Raw genomic sequence first — 18,272 nt, forward strand, 5'->3', positions numbered from 1 at the left:
GCTGGTAGGATCCAAACCTATGATATCAACATACTCATATTCATTATATGTAGCCTGTTTGGTTTATGTGTGGAAGGAAAGGAAAAAAGAAAGGGAAGGGAAGGGGAAAAAAGAAAGAAAGAAAGAAAGAAAGAAAGAAAGAAAGAAAGAAAGAAAGAAAGAAAGAAAGAAAGAAAGAAAGAAAGAAAGAAAGAAAGAAAGAAAGAAAGAAAGAAAGAAAGGCTTTTTTAAGAAGAGTTTGCATGAGTTCTTTAAGATCCAGGAGTTCGCATAAGAGAATGCTTCTTTGTATTTTTTTAAAAAAGAGAGAAATCTGTTCACATGAAAAACTAGCATGTCCTGAGTTTGCCTAAGCTTTCTCCCAGGTGTATTGTTTTTTCTACATGCAGGATTTCTGCAATAGGGAAGAACAGTCAGTCACGAAAGGTCTCACCTGCCATCTGAAGCAGTGCACCCCAGGCACCACGTCAGCACAAAGTGGACCATAGCTGTTGATGTATAAGTCACTCTTATCATTGTGATTTCACACTCAAGAAATGGACCTGAACCCAGGTTAGAAATCACAGTTCTGGGAATTACCATGAAAATGTTTCACTACTGCTGCTATTAGTACTTAACATTCATTTGGAACCATGGGGTATGCCAAAGGCTGGCTAGAACACAGAAGAACATAAATGTGAGCCCCAAGGGCTCACAACATGGAGGGTTCACAGTTGCCACAGATAATTAAACCACTCAGTGCATTAATGTGGAAGCTTATTCTGTAGTGCATGAAACCCAATAGATGTCCTCAGCCACGTCTCCCTCTCAAAGGGGCCAACATTTAATTAATGCTCCGGAAGGAGAGAGCAGTTTCAGATGACAGATGCCAAGACATAGGTGCTTATTTACCTTGTAGGGCTCCCCAAAGAGATTAAAGCCAGAGGCAAAGAGATCTTCATCCTGCTGGACTTCTTGATTTCTCCGCTCCCATTCTTTTCTCTTAAGTGCATTCCGATCTTGTTCATAGTGACTGTAATTGCAATAAAGAGACAATAAAGAAACAACCCATTATTCTTTATCTTTTCATCAAACAAGTTTTAAAAAAATAGTTTTCAGGGGCAGGTACTTAAAACTGCACCTCTTCAACAAGATCTTTAAGAATATATTGACAGTGAATGAATCCCATGCTCTTGGTTCACACTTTAGTGTAGTGGCCCCGGTGTTTATCAAACGATGCACATGCAAGAAATCCTTTCCAAGCTAACATCTTTGCTGAAGGACTCCGGACCAAACAGATTCTTCCAAATTCTTCCCCTTACTTCCCAGCTGCTATCCTAGGTTTACCCCTAACTCTCAAGGGCCTGCCTGCCTTGGCAATACCCACCCGCCAGCTAATATTTCTGAAGTCCACTGAAGTCAAAGGGTGTTGTTTTCTTTCAGACTGCATTGTAAGTTGATTAGTCTTACATCTCAGTTGGCTCACATGCAATCTGTATTCAAACAGGGGGACCCAAATACATTTCAGTTAGCATCTATGCTGGAAGAATACCACACCACTGAAATAAGAAGGTTGGCATCAGCATTCCCTGAGGTGGGGCAGCTGCCAAGAGACCCAGAGCTTCATGCAGGGTCCACTACTACCTCCTGCCCATTCCCAACCCAATCACTTGTAGGTGCTCTGCCATCAACAGTTCTAGCTCCACATGCTGTCCAGTAGTGCTGAGGTAGGATGTGCAAGTGAAGCACAGCTGTAGTGCTTGTGACAGTGGCTATGGTACCTAGTGCAGTTGGGGAAAAGGCATGTGGGCGGGGGGGGGGCTTGCAAGTGGGTAGGGGGAAGGATGCAAAGGCAGGAAGGACACATGAGCAGGTAGGCAGGGACGGAGGCATGAACTAGGAGCCTGACAGTGGGCAGAAGAGGGGAGGGGAGCCCTGGACACTTGCGATGGCTCTGAGCCTTCCATAACACAATCACATTAAATTGCATATTATATACATCCACCAAATACTGAGTCAAACTATAGGATCCTCTAACTCAGTATTCTTCCACTTGCATCAGCAGTGGCCCTCTAAGGCCTCAGACACAGTAAGGTCTCTTCCTATGTATAGGCAATTCTTTAACTAGACACTGAACTTGGATATGTCTACATGCAAAGCACATACTCTATCATAGCCTCTCCCAAGATGGAGGTTTCCCAGACCAAACTTGCTTTACCTGCAGTTCCACAAGAGATGTGGAGAAAAGGCATTTTTAATGACCCCAGGAGTCCAACTGGACTTGGAATGACAAAACAGGAGAGATGCCTTTAGCATCCACATGCAACTTCAAATATTGGGGGGCAGGATTACTCTTCTATGGCACCCAGGGTTAGAAGCCTGGGAGTGCTAATGGAGCCTTCCCTAACAATGGAGGCCCGGATAGCAGCTGCTGCCAAATCCGCCTTTACCACCTTAGGCGGGTAAGGCAGTTGGTTCCCTTCCTCGAGCCCAGCTACTTGGCAACTGTGATCCGTGCTACTGTCACCTCAAGATTGGATTACTGCAATGCCCTCTACATGGGGCTGCCCTTGTCCTGAATCTGGAAACTGCAGCTGGCGCAGAATGTGGCAGCAAGGCTACTTTTGGGGTTCTCCATGCGGGAGCACATACAACCTGGGCTGCGGACGCTGCACTGGCTGCCAGTAGTATACCGAATTCGCTACAAGGTGCTGGTTATTACCTTTACAACCCTATATGGCCGAGGACCTGCTTACCTTAGGGACCGTCTCTCCCCACATACTCCCCAGAGGGTACTTAGATCAGGAACACAAAACTTGTTATTAATCCCTGGACCGAGGGAGGCAAGACTGAAAACAATGTGAGAAAGAGTCTTCTCAATTGCCACCCCTCATTGGTGGAATCAACTCCCTGAGGAGGTCAGAGCCTTGTGGGACCTTGCCCAGTTCTGCAAGGCTTGTAAGATGACACTGTTTCAGTTAGCATTTAACCAAAATGCTGACCACCACCAAGATGCTAGATCCATCTTAAATCTGTATCGAAACTAGCACCAAATTATTTAAAACTGTTTAATGCTTTTAATGTAAATGTTTGTATTGTAAGTTATGTGTTGTGAGCTGCCTTGGGCCTGCTTCAGCGGGGAGAGTGGGATATAAATCCAATAAAATAAATTTTAAAAATAAAAATAAAGACTGGACTTCCCCAGTGCCTAATAACTTCATCCCAAAGACAGGTCAGAATAGGGTGCCAATGACTGGGGAACGGGAGGCAGATGTCGCTGTCTGACTGCGCAGTTTAAATCCAGAAGGAAACTGCAAAAACATTGGATCAAAGTGCTCGTCTGATCGCAGCTGTATTTTGGCCCTTAGTACTGTATGATCTGTCAGTTTTTCAGGTTTTCCACAAGATAAAGTCTGCTTTCTTGACTGGAGATTGAACCCAGGCCTTTTTGCATGCCAAGTGGATGCTCTCCCCACTGAATACTGGCTGCTATCTCCATGGCCATATTGTTCTAATAGTTTAAACCAGCGTTTCCCATTTGCAGGGTCGTGACCCGGTACCAGCCGACGGAAGCCTCACTACTGGGTCACAAGAAAATCTAAAGCTAGGTCCACCCCCAGCAAGGCATGAGCTCTGCTCTGCTTCCTTCCTTCCCCTGTCTCTGTGTTGTGCAGATCCATGAAGTGTTCTTCAAGGTATGAGATTTCATGTGCCTTGCAGTATGTTCTTTTGGAGAGATTTCCCTGGGAGGCCTGTGCAGCAAAGAAGGGGGGGATGTTTTTTCAGCCGAGAGGGGTGGGAAGTGGGCATTCCAGTAGCTATTTTTTTACCAAACGACCCCTGGGCAGAATTGTTTCTGACTGGGGTCATCAGATGATGAGTAAGGCTTTTCCCCCCTTTGTCTTCCTTCTTTCTTTCTTTCTTTCTTTCTTTCTTTCTTTCTTTCTTTCTTTCTTTCTTTCTTTCTTTCTTTCTTTCTTTCTTTCTTTCTTTCTTCCTTCCTTTCTTTCTTCCTTTCTTTCCCTGCAAGTGATGCTCTATCTGTATTCTTGGTTCTGGGGGGTGGGGTGGGGAGAAGCAACAGTGGGAGGGCTTCTAGTGCCCTGGCTCCACTGGTGGAATTTCTGGTGCTTTTTGGGCACTGTGTGAGAAAATTTTGGACTGGATGGTCCATTGGCCTGATCCAACATGGCTTCTCTTATGTTCTCATGTTCTTTCTTTCCATGTTGTTCTTTCCATGTCTTTCTTTTCCTTTCCTTCCATTTCATTCTTTCCCTTTCTTTCTTTCCTTCCATTTTTACTGGATGAAACTTTTCTGTTCATCATACTGTTGTTGCAGACATAGGAGCTCTGTCAATGAAAAGTTGGCACCCCCAGTTGTAGCCAGCTGGCCTTTCTATGAGATTGAGAGGAAGAGGTGTGGAGCAGAAAGAGATTATTGGAGATTACTGCTGTATATCTCAACAGCACTGGAAGTGATGGTACTATGAACTTGACACCATTTTACTGGTCCTGCTTTTAACAGCTGTCTGACACCAAAATTAAACTCCTCCTGTAGATATTAAAAAGGATAAAAGAAGTTCACTGGCTAAATATCTGCAGAACAGGTTGCTTTTAAAGGCATGGGAAACAGCCAGTGAAAAGCTGCAAGCCCCTCATAAATATCCTTTTTGGGATAACTGCAGAAAAGCTTGTATGAACTTCATATAACTTGAAATTGATTCATTAATTGCAGTACAATTCTCTGCTACCTTTCACAGCAATTTCCCAGTGTTTCAGCCAATAAAAAGTATGAAAAACCAAGCAAGCTTGGTTTTCTTGAAACCAAGCAAGCTTGGTTGTAGCTTGAGGCAGGGTTCCAGTAGTAGCAGCTGAAGGAAGGGCTTACTAAATGTGTCAGCACATTTTGAGGTAGAGCAGCTGCCAGGGCCCAGTTTGGGTGGTACACAGTGCTGGCATTCCTGATGACAATGGCAACAGAACTTCCAACTGCATACACTGGCCAGTGCTGTTGAGGAAGGAATGTGTAGGTGGTGCAGGCAATTGAACATGAGCATTAGGAGTGCTTGCAAGCTGGAGAAGAACACACAAACAGGTGCATGGGGGTGGAAAGAGAGGACCCTGGGAATGTATGACAAAGTTGCAGAATGCCCACTTTCCACCCCCATTTTGGTTCAGCATGAGTTTCAGAGAGATTTTTCTGAAAATGAAATTGCTTCAGAAGAAAAGGCAGGTTTGGGGGAGTGCCCTGGAAGTGACATCACAGGAAAAGGTGGAGTTTAGGTTCAGTGTGCCCTGTAAGTGACATCACTTGGCCCGTGACCTGGAAGTGACACCACAGGAAATGGCATCATTTCCCAGCTCCACCCCTAAAGTCGCCTGGTTCCACCCCAGAATTTTAGTGGGCCACGAAGGAGAAGTATAAAAATAACTGGGCCATGGGAAAGAAAAGTTTGGGAAACCCTGGTTTAAACTGTTCTGTGTATATCTCCAGAAACATGGGTGTCTATTGCATTTGCGGGAGGCATTTTAATAAAAGAAATTTATGTATCCAGAATATTTTAACTGGAGTTGTGTTTTAATAAAAAAAAATCACTTTTATTGCTGTTTTGCATGTTTAATTAAATCCCACTATCCTAATTCTGCCTGACATAAATCATTACTAAAACATAATTATATAGTAAAATAAGCAATACAGCATTTACTATTTTCTAGTAAGTTAAAAAAAGGATTAATAAAAAATCAGGCTCTATAATTGCTCAAATCAATGTATGTAATTATAGTCTGTCCTTCTAAGTACCAAAAAGATACAATAAATGGAATACATGTCTGAAGTTGTAAATCTGATCCCCCCCTCCCCATGGTTGTGTTAAGAAGTCAGAGTTCCTTTTCTGTTTATAAGACAAAACTGGAAAATTTGCTTTTTAGTTCCATCTTTTACATATCATGCCTTCCTGCCTGATAACTCAATCGTGATTTACTTCAACTGATTTCCAATTGCTGATTTGCACCCAGTTAGAACATTTGCTGGAGTCACCATCAAAATCTATCTTCAGCAGCAGCATTAAGATCTTACTTTACAGGAAGCAACACAAGCCTGGGAGACCTCCTTGAACCAAGGCCTTATCCTACTATGAATATATGAAACTAACATCCTTTCAGTTGCAGGGCTGGTGTCAAAGGCTGGTATTATCAGGCATCTGCTGAGCCCAACAGCATGCTTGAAGGTCCACTGCCAACTGGAGATGGCCATTTATCCACCTCAAAAGGAACAGATCATCCCAGAATCCCTCCAGGAATCTCTAGGTCAATTTCTTGTTTCTCGCTAGGAGGAACACTGGGAAGAATATGTTTTTAGTTTTAGTTTTTGACAGAACTGAAGGGGCTTGAAGGGGTGCTGAACAGTCTCAGACTACTCTTTTCTCAAGGAGGATTCCAGACTGTGTCTGTGCACATTCACTCTAGCCAAACATGATTAGTAACTGGAAAAACATGGCTGGGGTGGGGGGAGCTTGCCTGGTCCCCTACAAAACATAAAGCTGTCCCTGTCAACGTCTTGGGCAAATATCTTTCTTAGACCAGCAATCTATGGTCTCTGTGGAGGCCAAACATTGGATTTGCATTGCTCTACAACTGAGTTATGGTTCCTTTTTTCAGGTCAGCAAAATGATGCTGGAAGAGGTAGCCCAGTTACCACACTGGCATGATAAGCAGTGCTTTCTTGGCAATGCTGGTGTGAAGAAAGCTGCCTCCCTTTGTTTCTTTCACCACTAATGAAGACCTGGCTCTTTTAGCAGGACCATACATATAAGATGTAATGGAAATATAATATAAATGGTAACTGTGAAATTTGCTTACTTTTGTCAGGTCTGACTCAAGAAATATCTGGGGACTTTGGGGTGGAGCCACAAACAAGGTTGTGACAAGCAAGACTCCAAAGAGAGTGCTGGCCATCACTTTTAAAGGGACCATACTCCTTTTAAGTGCTTTCCCTCCATTGGAAATAATGGAGGATAGGGGTATCTTATTTTGGGGCTCATAGAATTGGACCGCCTGATCCAATCTTTTTGAAACTTGGGGAGCTTTTTGAGGAGAGGCACCAGATGCTATACTGAAAATTCAATGCCTCTACCTCAAAACATAGCCTCCCAGAGCCCCAGATACCTACAGTTTGATTCTCCATTATATGGGGATTGGTTTCCATAGGGTATAATGGAGTGCCTAGAGGACATTGCCCCCACTTTCTGACAACCCTGAAGCAGAGGGAGGGCCTCCAAGCCAGGGGATCCCTTGTCCCCAACTGAGGATTGGCAACCATACTGCTGTTCAATGTCCTGAGTAGAAGAGCACATTGTGTACACAAGAAGGAGGAGTTGGATTTATACACTACCCTTCAGTCGCAGTCTCAGAGCAGCCTACAATCTCCTTTCCCTTCCTCTCCCTACAACAGACACCCCATGAGGTAGGTGGGGCTGAGAGAATTCTCTCAGAACTGCTCTTGAGCAGAACAGCTCTGAGAGAATTGTGGCTGACCCAAGGTCACCCAGTTACTGCATGTGGACGAGTAGGGGATCAAATTAGCTATCACAGTCTTGAAAGTCACTGTGATATAGCGGTTAGAGTGCCAAACCAAGATTGGGGAGAACCCACATTCAAGTTCCCACATAGTCCATGAAGCTAATTGTGTGACTGTGGGTAAGTCACTCAGCCTAACCTGCCTCTTAAGGTTGCTGAGGACTGAAAACAGAGAAAGTCAGAATGCTGAACCCTGCACCAAACTCTCTGGGAAAAATGCAGCATAAAAAATGTAATAAAGAAATAAACAGGCTATCTGAAGGTTAATGGCCAGATTATTCTATAGCCCAAGAAGTTTCCACAAACTAATTCCCCCCTTTCTATAGGCCTTATCTGGTCTTTCCAGAACATCTCATTTGTGGAAGCTGCTGCTGGAGTTTTCTAAGAGCTTCATTGTATTCTCCACTTACCTCACCAGGTGTCTGTTATGGAAAGGGGATGGGAAAAGAGACTGTAGACTCCAAGTGAAGGGTGGGGATAAATAAACGTTACAGTATGGTTTTTGTAGGGAAAAAAGGAACTCATTTGCATATTAGGCCACACCCCAACACAAGCCATCCAGTGTGTTCTTGCTCAAAAAAACCCCTACAGTACATACATGAGTAGACTAATTTATGTGTTTTACTCTCTTTCCCCATTTAACCCTCACAACCACCTCATGAAGGAGCTGAGGTGGACATTGGCCCAGTCACTCATCTAGCAGAGTGCAAGGAGGTGAAACCAGATCTCCCTGTTTCTAAATCCAATTCTTCATCTGAAATACCATGCAGGTTCACCATTGCTCTGATTTCATGAGCTGCATCTATGCATTTATTTATTTATTATTTATTTATTACATTTGATTTATATCCCGCCCTCTCCACAAGCGGACTCAGGGCGGCTCACAGTATCTACACAATTAAACAGATAAAATATATAAAACCATAATTTACATTTCCAGTTTAAAAACGTATTACAATTCGAGATTATTAAAACCATTATATAGTGCTGAATACATTATAGCGGCATTAGAATTCCAAGCCGTGAACACCGGCGTTCTGTGTGATGTCCGGTGGCAGGCATCTTCGTCAAGCCTCGAAGGCCTGCTTGAACAACTCGGTCTTACAGGCCCTGTGGAATGCAGACAGATCCCGCAGGGCCCGTATGGCTTCTGGAAGAGCATTCCAAAGCTCTGGTGCTGCCACCGAGAAAGCCCTAGATCTTGTCACGCATAGCCTGGCTTCTTTTGGTCCGGGGACCGAGAGTAGGTTTTTTGCCCCTGAACGCAGTGCTCTCTGGGGGATATGCGGAGAAAGGCAGTCCCGTAGATATGCAGGTCCCTGACCATAAAGGGCTTTAAAGGTCAATACCAACACCTTGAAGCGAACTCGGAACACAACAGGTAGCCAATGCAGCTCTTTCAGCACTGGCTGAATGTGCTCCCATCGTGGCAGCCTCATTAGCAGCCGTGCCGCAGCATTCTGCACTAGCTGTAGTCTCCGGGTTTGCGTCAAGGGTAGCCCCATGTAGAGAGCATTACAGTAGTCTATTCTTGAGGTGACCGTAGCATGGATTACCATCGCTAAATCATTGTGTTCCAGAAAAGGAGCCAGCTGCCGTGCCCGCCGAAGATGAAAAAAGGCAGATCTAACAGTGGCTGCTACTTGGGCCTCCATTGTAAGGACTCAAAGGAGCACGCCTAAACTCCTGACCTTAGGGACCGGTGTTAATGGCACCCCGTCAAGAGTCGGCAGATGGATCTCTCCCCTTGGACCACCCCGACTCAGGTAGAGAACCTCCGTCTTTCATGTGAAAGACTGTCTCGTTTCAGACATAACACAAAACCACAGTTTTTACTTCATTTGTGAAACCAGAACTTGGCTTGCAGGTGTTCAATGGAATGATTTGCCTGGCTGTAAACCCCAAAGAGACCCAACAGGGATCCTAGCCAGGCTAGTCCACACTGTGGCAAGAATGGCACCAGGAAACATAGCAAGATTGCACAAAATCATAATTAAGACTAACTGTGGTTAATAAAACAACTTCTAGCTACAGTTCCAGATCCTAAATAACGATAATTCTCAGCACCATCCTCTGGTGATAGCCAGGGGGTACCTGGCATCTCTAGACAGAAGGCAATCTATGTTTGGATCATTATACCTATACCCCGGCAAGACATATTTTTACAGTGTAGAATGCCTTCTAATCTTTTTGTTGTTGTTCCACCAAACAACTCACCCAGGAAGGAGATCACTGCTACTTCCCTTCAGCTATGTGAAAAAGGAGGCTGAGACTTCTGTTTTGTCTAAGATCACCATGTGGGTTCACAATTTGAACCCACAGCCCTTTCCTTCTTCTTCTTTCCATCTTTTGCATACTACCTTTCCAGAAATGAAGAGGTCAAGCCTAATTAATTTAGTGATAACCCCTCCCAAAGGACAAAAAAACTCAAGAGGAGGGAATCTTCTGTGTCCCCCCTCAATGACCATACAAAGATGTCAGTTATCTGTAACTCAGCTGACTATACATCTGCCAGATTCAGATGACAAGCTGAGATCTCATGCTGATTTCACTCATGAAGAAGACTGAAGCACAGGGGCTTCTTGGCTTTGCAAAATACCTTCTACTTCTCCAAGGGGAAACAAATATAATTAAAAGACTGAAGGAAAAAAAGAGAGAGAGGGGGGATAGAGGGCAGAGGGGGGAAATGTCCAGTTTGACACGCAAGGACAAACTTTCACATGAAAAGCATTAGGGAACACGCCAGTGCTTACAACAGGCATTCAATTTTTCCCCAAACCTTTAGGGCATCTGTTTCAATTAACAAGCTGCCAAATCCCAGATAACTACCTGAAGACTAAGTAATCTTATCACCGTCAAGCAATTATCTATACACAAGATTTTTATATATTCAGATGGATGCAGCTTCTTGCTACAATCAATTTTATATAGATAATCATATTTACACACCGTGGTGAAATGGACATGGCACTTTACAGATGAGATCTATCAGTAAATCTTGATTGTAAAAAACAAGGTTGATCATTTCCCATATTACTGAATGTGGGATTGAGAGTGCCAACTGGGCAGTTGTAAACAATTAAATGCCTATGGAGAGGGAAGAAAGAACGTGAACGGGTTTGGAAGAAAATCCTGGCTTTTCCGAAGATCCCCCACAATGTGGCGAGGTTTGCACATGCGCATGACTCTCACTCTGCTATAAAACTGGTAGCAAAGGACTGAGCCCCAGTCAAGGCCAACAAGCAGAAAGGAAGGAAAGAATCACATTGTAGTTTTAAAAGGAAGAAGGGTTATTTGTGAGGATACAATGCCCCCCCCCCAAGATGTATCTCCCCTCCAAACCCAGTCTCCTATCCATCCCTATGTTTTGCTTATGAAGCTGACAAATAAAAGAGGGCAAGATAGTACTACTCAGAGGCCAGTTTCTGCTTCAGGGCCACCAGTTGCTGATCCCTGGTTTCCAGCGTATAGCCATGCTCATTCTGTTTGGGTCAGATGAATCTGCTGCATATTTTCCCACATGTCTTTTAACAGCCAAGAGGCATCTTCCACCCAGTTTGCCCGAGTCCATTTTAAACTACAGTGCAAGAAGCTTACAAGCAGGTCTCACTTCCTGTTGTGACTTCCCAGGAGCTGTGTAGTTCAAGTCACACAGAGATAAAAGAAATCTGATTTGCAGAACCGGTTTCTGAATATGGATTGTATCCTCTTCAAGGTTATTCCCTGCCATGTTCGCCAGGCTCCTGAGATCTCCCTCCGATCACTGACTAAGCACCACATTCCATGTTCCATTGTGATGTCATGATGCAAACTATAAATGTGAAATCAAATGGCATTAGCTGATAGGCCACTCCTCCAAGAGCACTGTGACATCATAAAATCATAAACTCACCAGGAGCATTACTACACATGATATTGCCTCAAAATCCAGAACCCTGGAGAGGAAGCTGTTCACACCTGATTTTTAAGGAGGACATTGCAATGTTCTCAGAAGCCTGCACAAGCAAGGTATTCACAAGTAATGTAGGAATCTGCTTTCAAGCATAGCTCTTTGATGTTAAAATCCAGAAGTTTCATAGTGCAATTGAAATCTACTGAAATCATTGGGGTTAGACATGAGTAACACTGAGAAGGATTGCACTGTGAGGGACTGAATCCCAGACCCCATAAAGGCAAAGAATGTACTCTGCCATCGATACCACTGTTTCACAAAATCTGTACTGCATCATCCAGCATCAAATGATGTTTTTATACATACAACATTAGTCTGATGGACAAATATGGGAGAGGCCCACAGAGTGATCAGAGTATCTTGGATCAGGATGGGGAAAGATCTTACCATCCCCCCTGCTGTTTTCCCAACTGTATCCTGCTTTATTTATCTACCAGAACACACTGGAAACCACAGAGAAATGTGCCTACTTGTATTTGCAGAGCCCCAGCTTGGATCATGTTTTTTCTTTCACACAACAGCAATAGCATTCAAACTTTCTGGTTCAGAACCCATTTTTCAAATTCTGGGACCCACCTGCAAAACCCCCTCTATCCTTCCTTTCCCCCACCACCATAAAATGCAAGACTCTCACAGTGGTTAACACTGAACAGGATCTCACTGTACGTTTTTTAAAAGTATTTATTAACGTACAGCACAATATTCAGCAACAGGCTATTTTTCATGTGAAGAGGCAAACCCAAATTTGCCATCAAGGCTGCTCTGTCAACTCACCCAGTTCCATCTCTTCCTTCTTGACCTCATGACCCAAACTACGTTTGGACCCTAACCCATAGCTTGGGGACCACTGTGCAAGAGAATGATAAAGAGAGAATTGGCTTTTATATACCAAACACACACACATACTTCCATATGTAGCAGACTCCCCTTCTAAAACACCAGGCTATATCCCAGAACAATGCATTCTCACATCTCTGCTGGGAATGAATTTAATCTGTATCCAGCCTTTCTGCACCAGGAAGATAACCAAACACCGACAATGCTTGCCTTTCCAGCTCAGCAGGCCAATGTAGTGAAAGATTCACACAGCGAGATATAATGAGCTATGAGCTGCACAGTGATGGGGCTTTTGCCATGTATAAAGTCACTGATTTCTTACTGAAGCCACAATTACTAATTTGAAGTGCTGTCTAATTAAAACCACAGCTATGTATTTAGCCTCTTGTTATACCTACTGCAGTTTTATAATTACAAGCATCTCTTTATCTACTCAATTAAAGTTCTTGGGATGCAGACAGGTTGCATTTGAACCCACGAGCTTCATTCAGACTGATGGCGACCACATATCTGTCTCCTTTATTATTTCTTAAGCATGTATTCTCATTTTCACATGAAATCAAAACAGTGCAAAACCAGAAATGGAGGAGTCCAGCACTGCCTACAACAGAGGAATGGATAGAGAAGTTGCTGGGATTTGCAACGATGGCTAAGCTTACTTCATTGATCAGAGAAAAGACAATTAGTTCTTTTATTGCTGAGTGGAAACCCCTTATAGACTTTTGTATGAAACAAATTCCCCAAACCAACAAATCATCAAATTGTTGTTATTTGATGATTTGTTGGTTTGGGGAATAAGAGATAATAGAAAAAAAAGAGACCTTTTCACTGTAAACATAGAGTGAGAGAAAAAATTGTAATCAAACCTATATTTATTGTAGAGAAAATCAGGAGCTTCCTTTTATTATATATACAATCTTGTATTTTTTCCTTCTTTTTTCATTTTTGTTATCTTGTTACCAATAGCTGTCATTGATCATTTTGTTGGTCTCTCTTTTAAAACAATTTTAAATTTCAAATATAAAAAAGAAATGCTCATACTGAAGTACATATACACAGCAAACATATTTGAATAATTTAATTATGAATGCTTACCAGTTCAGATTTTTGAGATATTTAGTGGGGTAGAAAACTCTCCCCCACACACACCGCAAGCCAAGCTTTTGTGAACATTTGTCTTTCCTGTAACATTCAGTATAACTGTTTCTCCAGCCTGCTGTTCTTTCTGCTTTCTAAATCAATCAGAAAGGTGATCCTGCCCAATCAGGGATCACAGCCTGAATGTGAAAATGCCCTGATGTTATGTCTCCTGTGATTACATCACCAGACATTGGTAAATAAAAACAATTATCAACCAGGATTGATGGCGCAATTTTGTTACTGAAGAGACGGTACTAATTTAAAATAAAAAGCAAACAATTTTACAAATAACAGGTGGAGAAGATTGCCAAAAAGGAGATTTTTTTTCAGAACTGCTCACAGAACTGTTATGGAAAATGAAGTGGCATTTCAGCTCAGTCTTCCTTAGGCATGTTGAGATGTTAACATTTTGAGTTAGTTTTACCCATTTATCCAATCTGTTAATTTAATAATTAGATTTGCTTTACATATTCAGGGGCAATATATGAAGATGGTTGGAACATCTTTGAAAGTAGAAGGGGTGTGGTGTTCAGAGTTCCCTAAAGACATATCATGATCTGGGAATGACCTGAGATAATTAAAGCATTAAGGTGCTATGTTAAGATGGACAAGAAATTCAGCCACTGACCCCTCCCAGCTCTTTCAATAATTCATGTGGTTCTCATCAGGGCTTTTTTTGTAGGAACAGCAGGAACTCATTTGCATACTAAGCCACACCCCTTGACATCACCATTATTTCACAGGAATTAATTTGCATATTAGGCTACACCCCCTGACACCAAGCCAGACGAAACTGTGTTCCTGTGCGTTCCTGCTCAAAAAAAGCCCTGGTCTTAATGACCCAATTCAAACATGCTGCTTCTGATACGGTTCTCACAGAACTGGGAGACTATTTAAGATCACCTTAACATCAAAATCTAACTATTGGTGGAAAAGGGAGATTTTAGTTTGAGCGTATGTGCGTTTCAACAACTGATTTCCTCTTCGTGTGCATCATGAAGTATATAGGCCTATAAGATATGATTGTACTATGTGCATGCCTAAATGCCTCATTTGGCTCACAGTTAGGGATGCCAACCTCCAGGTGGGACCTCGTGATCCCACGGAATTACAGCTCATCTCCAGACAACAGAGATCAGTTCCCCTGGAGAAAATGGATGCTTTGGAGAGTGAACTCCATGACACTGTATCTAGGGTTGCCAATCCCCAGGTGGGGGCAGGGGATCCCCTGGTTTGGAGGCCCTCCCCCCGCTTCAGGGACATCAGAAAGCGGGGGGGGGGAGGGGAGGGAAATGTCTGCTGGGAACTCTGTTATTCCCATAGAAAATCATGGAGAATTGATCCACGGGTACCTGGGGCTCTGGGGGGGCTGTTTTGGGGGGGTAGAGGCACCAAATTTTCAGTATAGCATCTAGTGGCTCTCCCCAAAATACCCTCCAAGTTTCAAAAAGTTTGGACCAGGGGGTCCAATTCTATGAGCCCCAAAAGAAGGTGCCCCTATCCTTCATGATTTCCTATGGAAGGAAGGAATTGAAAAGGTGTGCCGTCCCTTTAAATGTGATGGCCAGAACTCCCTTTGGAGTTCAATGATGCTTGTCACAGCCTTGATCTTTGCTCCACCCCTAATGTCTCCTGGCTCCACCCCCAAAGTCTCCTGTCTCCACCCCCAAAGTCCCCAGAGATTTCTTGAATTGGACTTGGCAACCCTAACTGTATCCCACTGAGGTCTCTATCCTTCCCCGGCAGGCTCCATTCCCAAATCTCCAGGAGTTTTCCAAACTGAAGCTGGCAACCCTACCCTCCATTCCCCACTGGCGTCGGGGGGGGGGGGGAACCTGGCAACCCTAATCACAAGGAGAACCCTGAGGTTGCTTCTGGAACAACATTTGCTCCTTCCTAAAGACTCTGTAGCTGCATGGCGAATGTCTGAAACATGAGCAGACTCTTTTCATTATGTTGCTCATGACATAGTTGAAAAAATATTTCAAATTTCTAGGTGTCAACATTGACTATGTTAGCCCCAGCAATTTGGGGCACCCAGCCTGCACAGAGGTGGGATACTATTTCAGTGGTTCTATGCATTAATTAGGACTTTTCTAGCCCAGGAAAAGCACAATGCAGTATTTTTCTTTCCAGATTTTCACACTGTGCACACTTTGACACTTAAACATACACTGAACAAGGATGCTAACTGGCTTGATGGTTGCGCAGCTAAACCATGAAGATAAATAAAATCATAACAGAAATAAAACTCTCATTTTAACCTCCATTTTCTCATAGATCCAAGTAATGGAACTGCTTTCATATACAAACTACATATCTCTTCCATCCCCTTGCATATATTTAGCAACTGTAGCTATTAAAACTTAAACCCTACTTTGGGGAGAAAAAGGAGGAACTGGAACATGAAATATTTAAGTTACCTAAGAGACTTTCATAAGGCAGCATTTGCTCAGTATTCAAACATGGATTTTATCACATGACTAGGCCTGCAAAAAAAATCTTACATTCTGCTTCTGATTGAAGGGTAGAGATCTTCAGGCCTATAGGCCAAATCTGACCCGTCCCTAGGTTTGCCAGCAGGGGGTTGAGATAGTGACTTTTAAGACATCACTTCATGTTTCGGAATGGAAAGTGATGTCATGACAATATAGGAATTGTAAAAAACAAATTACCATAGAGAATTTGAAATTCCAAGAGTGTCGTGATGACACCCAGTCAATTTGACATCATTCCCTTCCTATTTTGTTTCACTTAGTGAAGGCAAGAGATGGGGAACTTTGTTGGGTGGTCTCCCACCATAACCTGGCAGGTGACAACCATACCCTTGCCCCATTTTTAGTTCTCTGAAACTCTGTTATTTCTGTTTACCTGACCACATTATTTGTGGTTGAGCCTGAGCCTCATTCCAATACATATCAACTAGAGATGGATGAATAGGTGGACTGACTACGTGGAAGGGTTTTGTTTGTTCTCATCCAGGTAAAACGTGGATTTACGCAAACCTATGTCACAAAAATTTAAGTGAAAAAACATTATCAACTTCTAGAAAGTAAGGTAGGGTCCCAAGGATAGGAATAATTTCATGCATCTTCATAAGTATTGTATAACAGTCTGCTGCTAAATGTCAACTAGCTTGCATGCGTCTAGTTTTCATGATGGTACAAAGGCATTCACTATAACTACAACTTTAAAACTCAGATCTCCTCAGGATAACTAACACTTCTGGCACCAGTTCTACTACTGAATAACATATCACCTCTTAATAGACAAATGAATCACAGCTCAGCCCATTAATTAAAGAAATTGTAAGCAATGTATGTAAACACATTCACCCATCACTTCTGTTTTTCCAAAATGAATGTCTCTGAATATCTATTACTAAACTTCAAATCAATTATGTTTGTTTATGAAATATAGATTGTTCTGTCTTTGATGTTCAACAGTTATGTACAGAAACCCTCAAGATGACCATTTTTTATCTGCACCAAAGTGCTAAATCTATCATAGATTTGAATAATGCCACAAATGACAGCATGCTTGATACAAAGAGATTAAAGTCTCTGCACAAAAACAGCACCCAGTGGGTTTACTGGCTCTTTACAGAAATGCTAGTTGCAGGGTTAAATTCAGGGCATATATTTATCTCTGTCTCTTGCAATTCATCTACAGCCTATCAAGTCAGGGTTGTTGGGTTTTTTTTCCCCATATCAGAATTTCACAACGTTAGTCTTGTCTCAATGTCAGTTAGAAACAAATTTCTAGTATTTTCCTAGGTTCAAATAAATATCAGGTCACCTGTACTCCCACCCTAACCTGGATAGCCCAGGCAAGCCCTATCTTGTCAAATCTCAGAAGCTAAGCAGGGTCGACTCTGGCAAGTACTTGGATGGGAAACCTCCTAGGAATACCAGAAGTCAGGAGGAAGGAGCAGGCTTTATTTAGCCACCTCCCTGAATATCCTCCAGCTTAGGGCTCTTTTTCTAGCAGGAGCTGCTCTGCATATTAGGCCATGCTCCCCTGAGCTGCTCTGCATATTAGGCCATGCTCCCCTGATGACTGGAAGTGACATCCTCCAAGAGCTTAGAGGGCTCTTAGAACAGGGCCTACTGTAAGCTCCAGGAGAATTGTCTACATCAGGGGGTAGGGTGGCTATAATATCTGCAGGCCAGCCAGGGACACCTTGAAGGGGGAATGAATGTGTGTGTGCGCGCGCAAAGCGCGCGCTGCCGCAAACAGGAAGTGATGTCACTTCCGGTGACGTCACTTCCGGTGACGGCATGCCACCGCCGGAAACAGGAAGTGACATCCTGGGACTCCTGAAGCTTAGGTACTTATTGATGAGTAGAAGATGCCTTCTGCATATGCTCAAGGCACCCACTTCATTATTACTTCAAATGACTGAACCCCAGGTTCAGTTCAAAGTCAACTAAGTTAATAACCAGGGTGCCCTTGAGCATATTCACAACAAAACTGCTGCACACCTAATGAGGAAACAGCAGGGATGGAGGAAGGAAAAGATTTCCAACTCAGAAGAATTGCAAAAACCCCCAGCAACACTTCTAGGTGCACCAAAGTCCTCGAAACCCCTTGCTGTGTAAACAAAAAGCACAGGCCAGGTATTGTTGTTTTCTGTCCCTGATCAGTTGGCAACCCTACTAGATCTACATATAAACCTATACTCATTATGTATTTAAACTCATAATGCAAACATTGCCTTATAGCCCCAATCCAATGAGATAATTTAAGTCAATTTTCTTTAATAATAATAATAAGTGAAAAGTACATG

The 18,272-nt window shown here is 43.0% G+C and overlaps 1 protein-coding gene across 2 annotated transcripts in view; it reads right to left on the bottom strand.

Moving 5' to 3' along the window:
• AFF2 (ALF transcription elongation factor 2) overlaps nt 1-18,272 on the bottom strand; it is a 531,080-nt gene that overhangs the window by 392,000 nt on the left and 120,808 nt on the right. For both annotated transcript variants that reach the window (XM_060249320.1, XM_060249319.1), the window contains exon 2: nt 892-1,012. In XM_060249320.1, coding sequence (XP_060105303.1) covers nt 892-1,012 — 121 coding nt within the window. The remainder of the gene's footprint in view (nt 1-891; nt 1,013-18,272) is intronic.

This window comes from Heteronotia binoei, chromosome 11 (genome assembly GCF_032191835.1).
Source record: "Heteronotia binoei isolate CCM8104 ecotype False Entrance Well chromosome 11, APGP_CSIRO_Hbin_v1, whole genome shotgun sequence".
Lineage (NCBI taxonomy): Eukaryota > Metazoa > Chordata > Lepidosauria > Squamata > Gekkonidae > Heteronotia > Heteronotia binoei.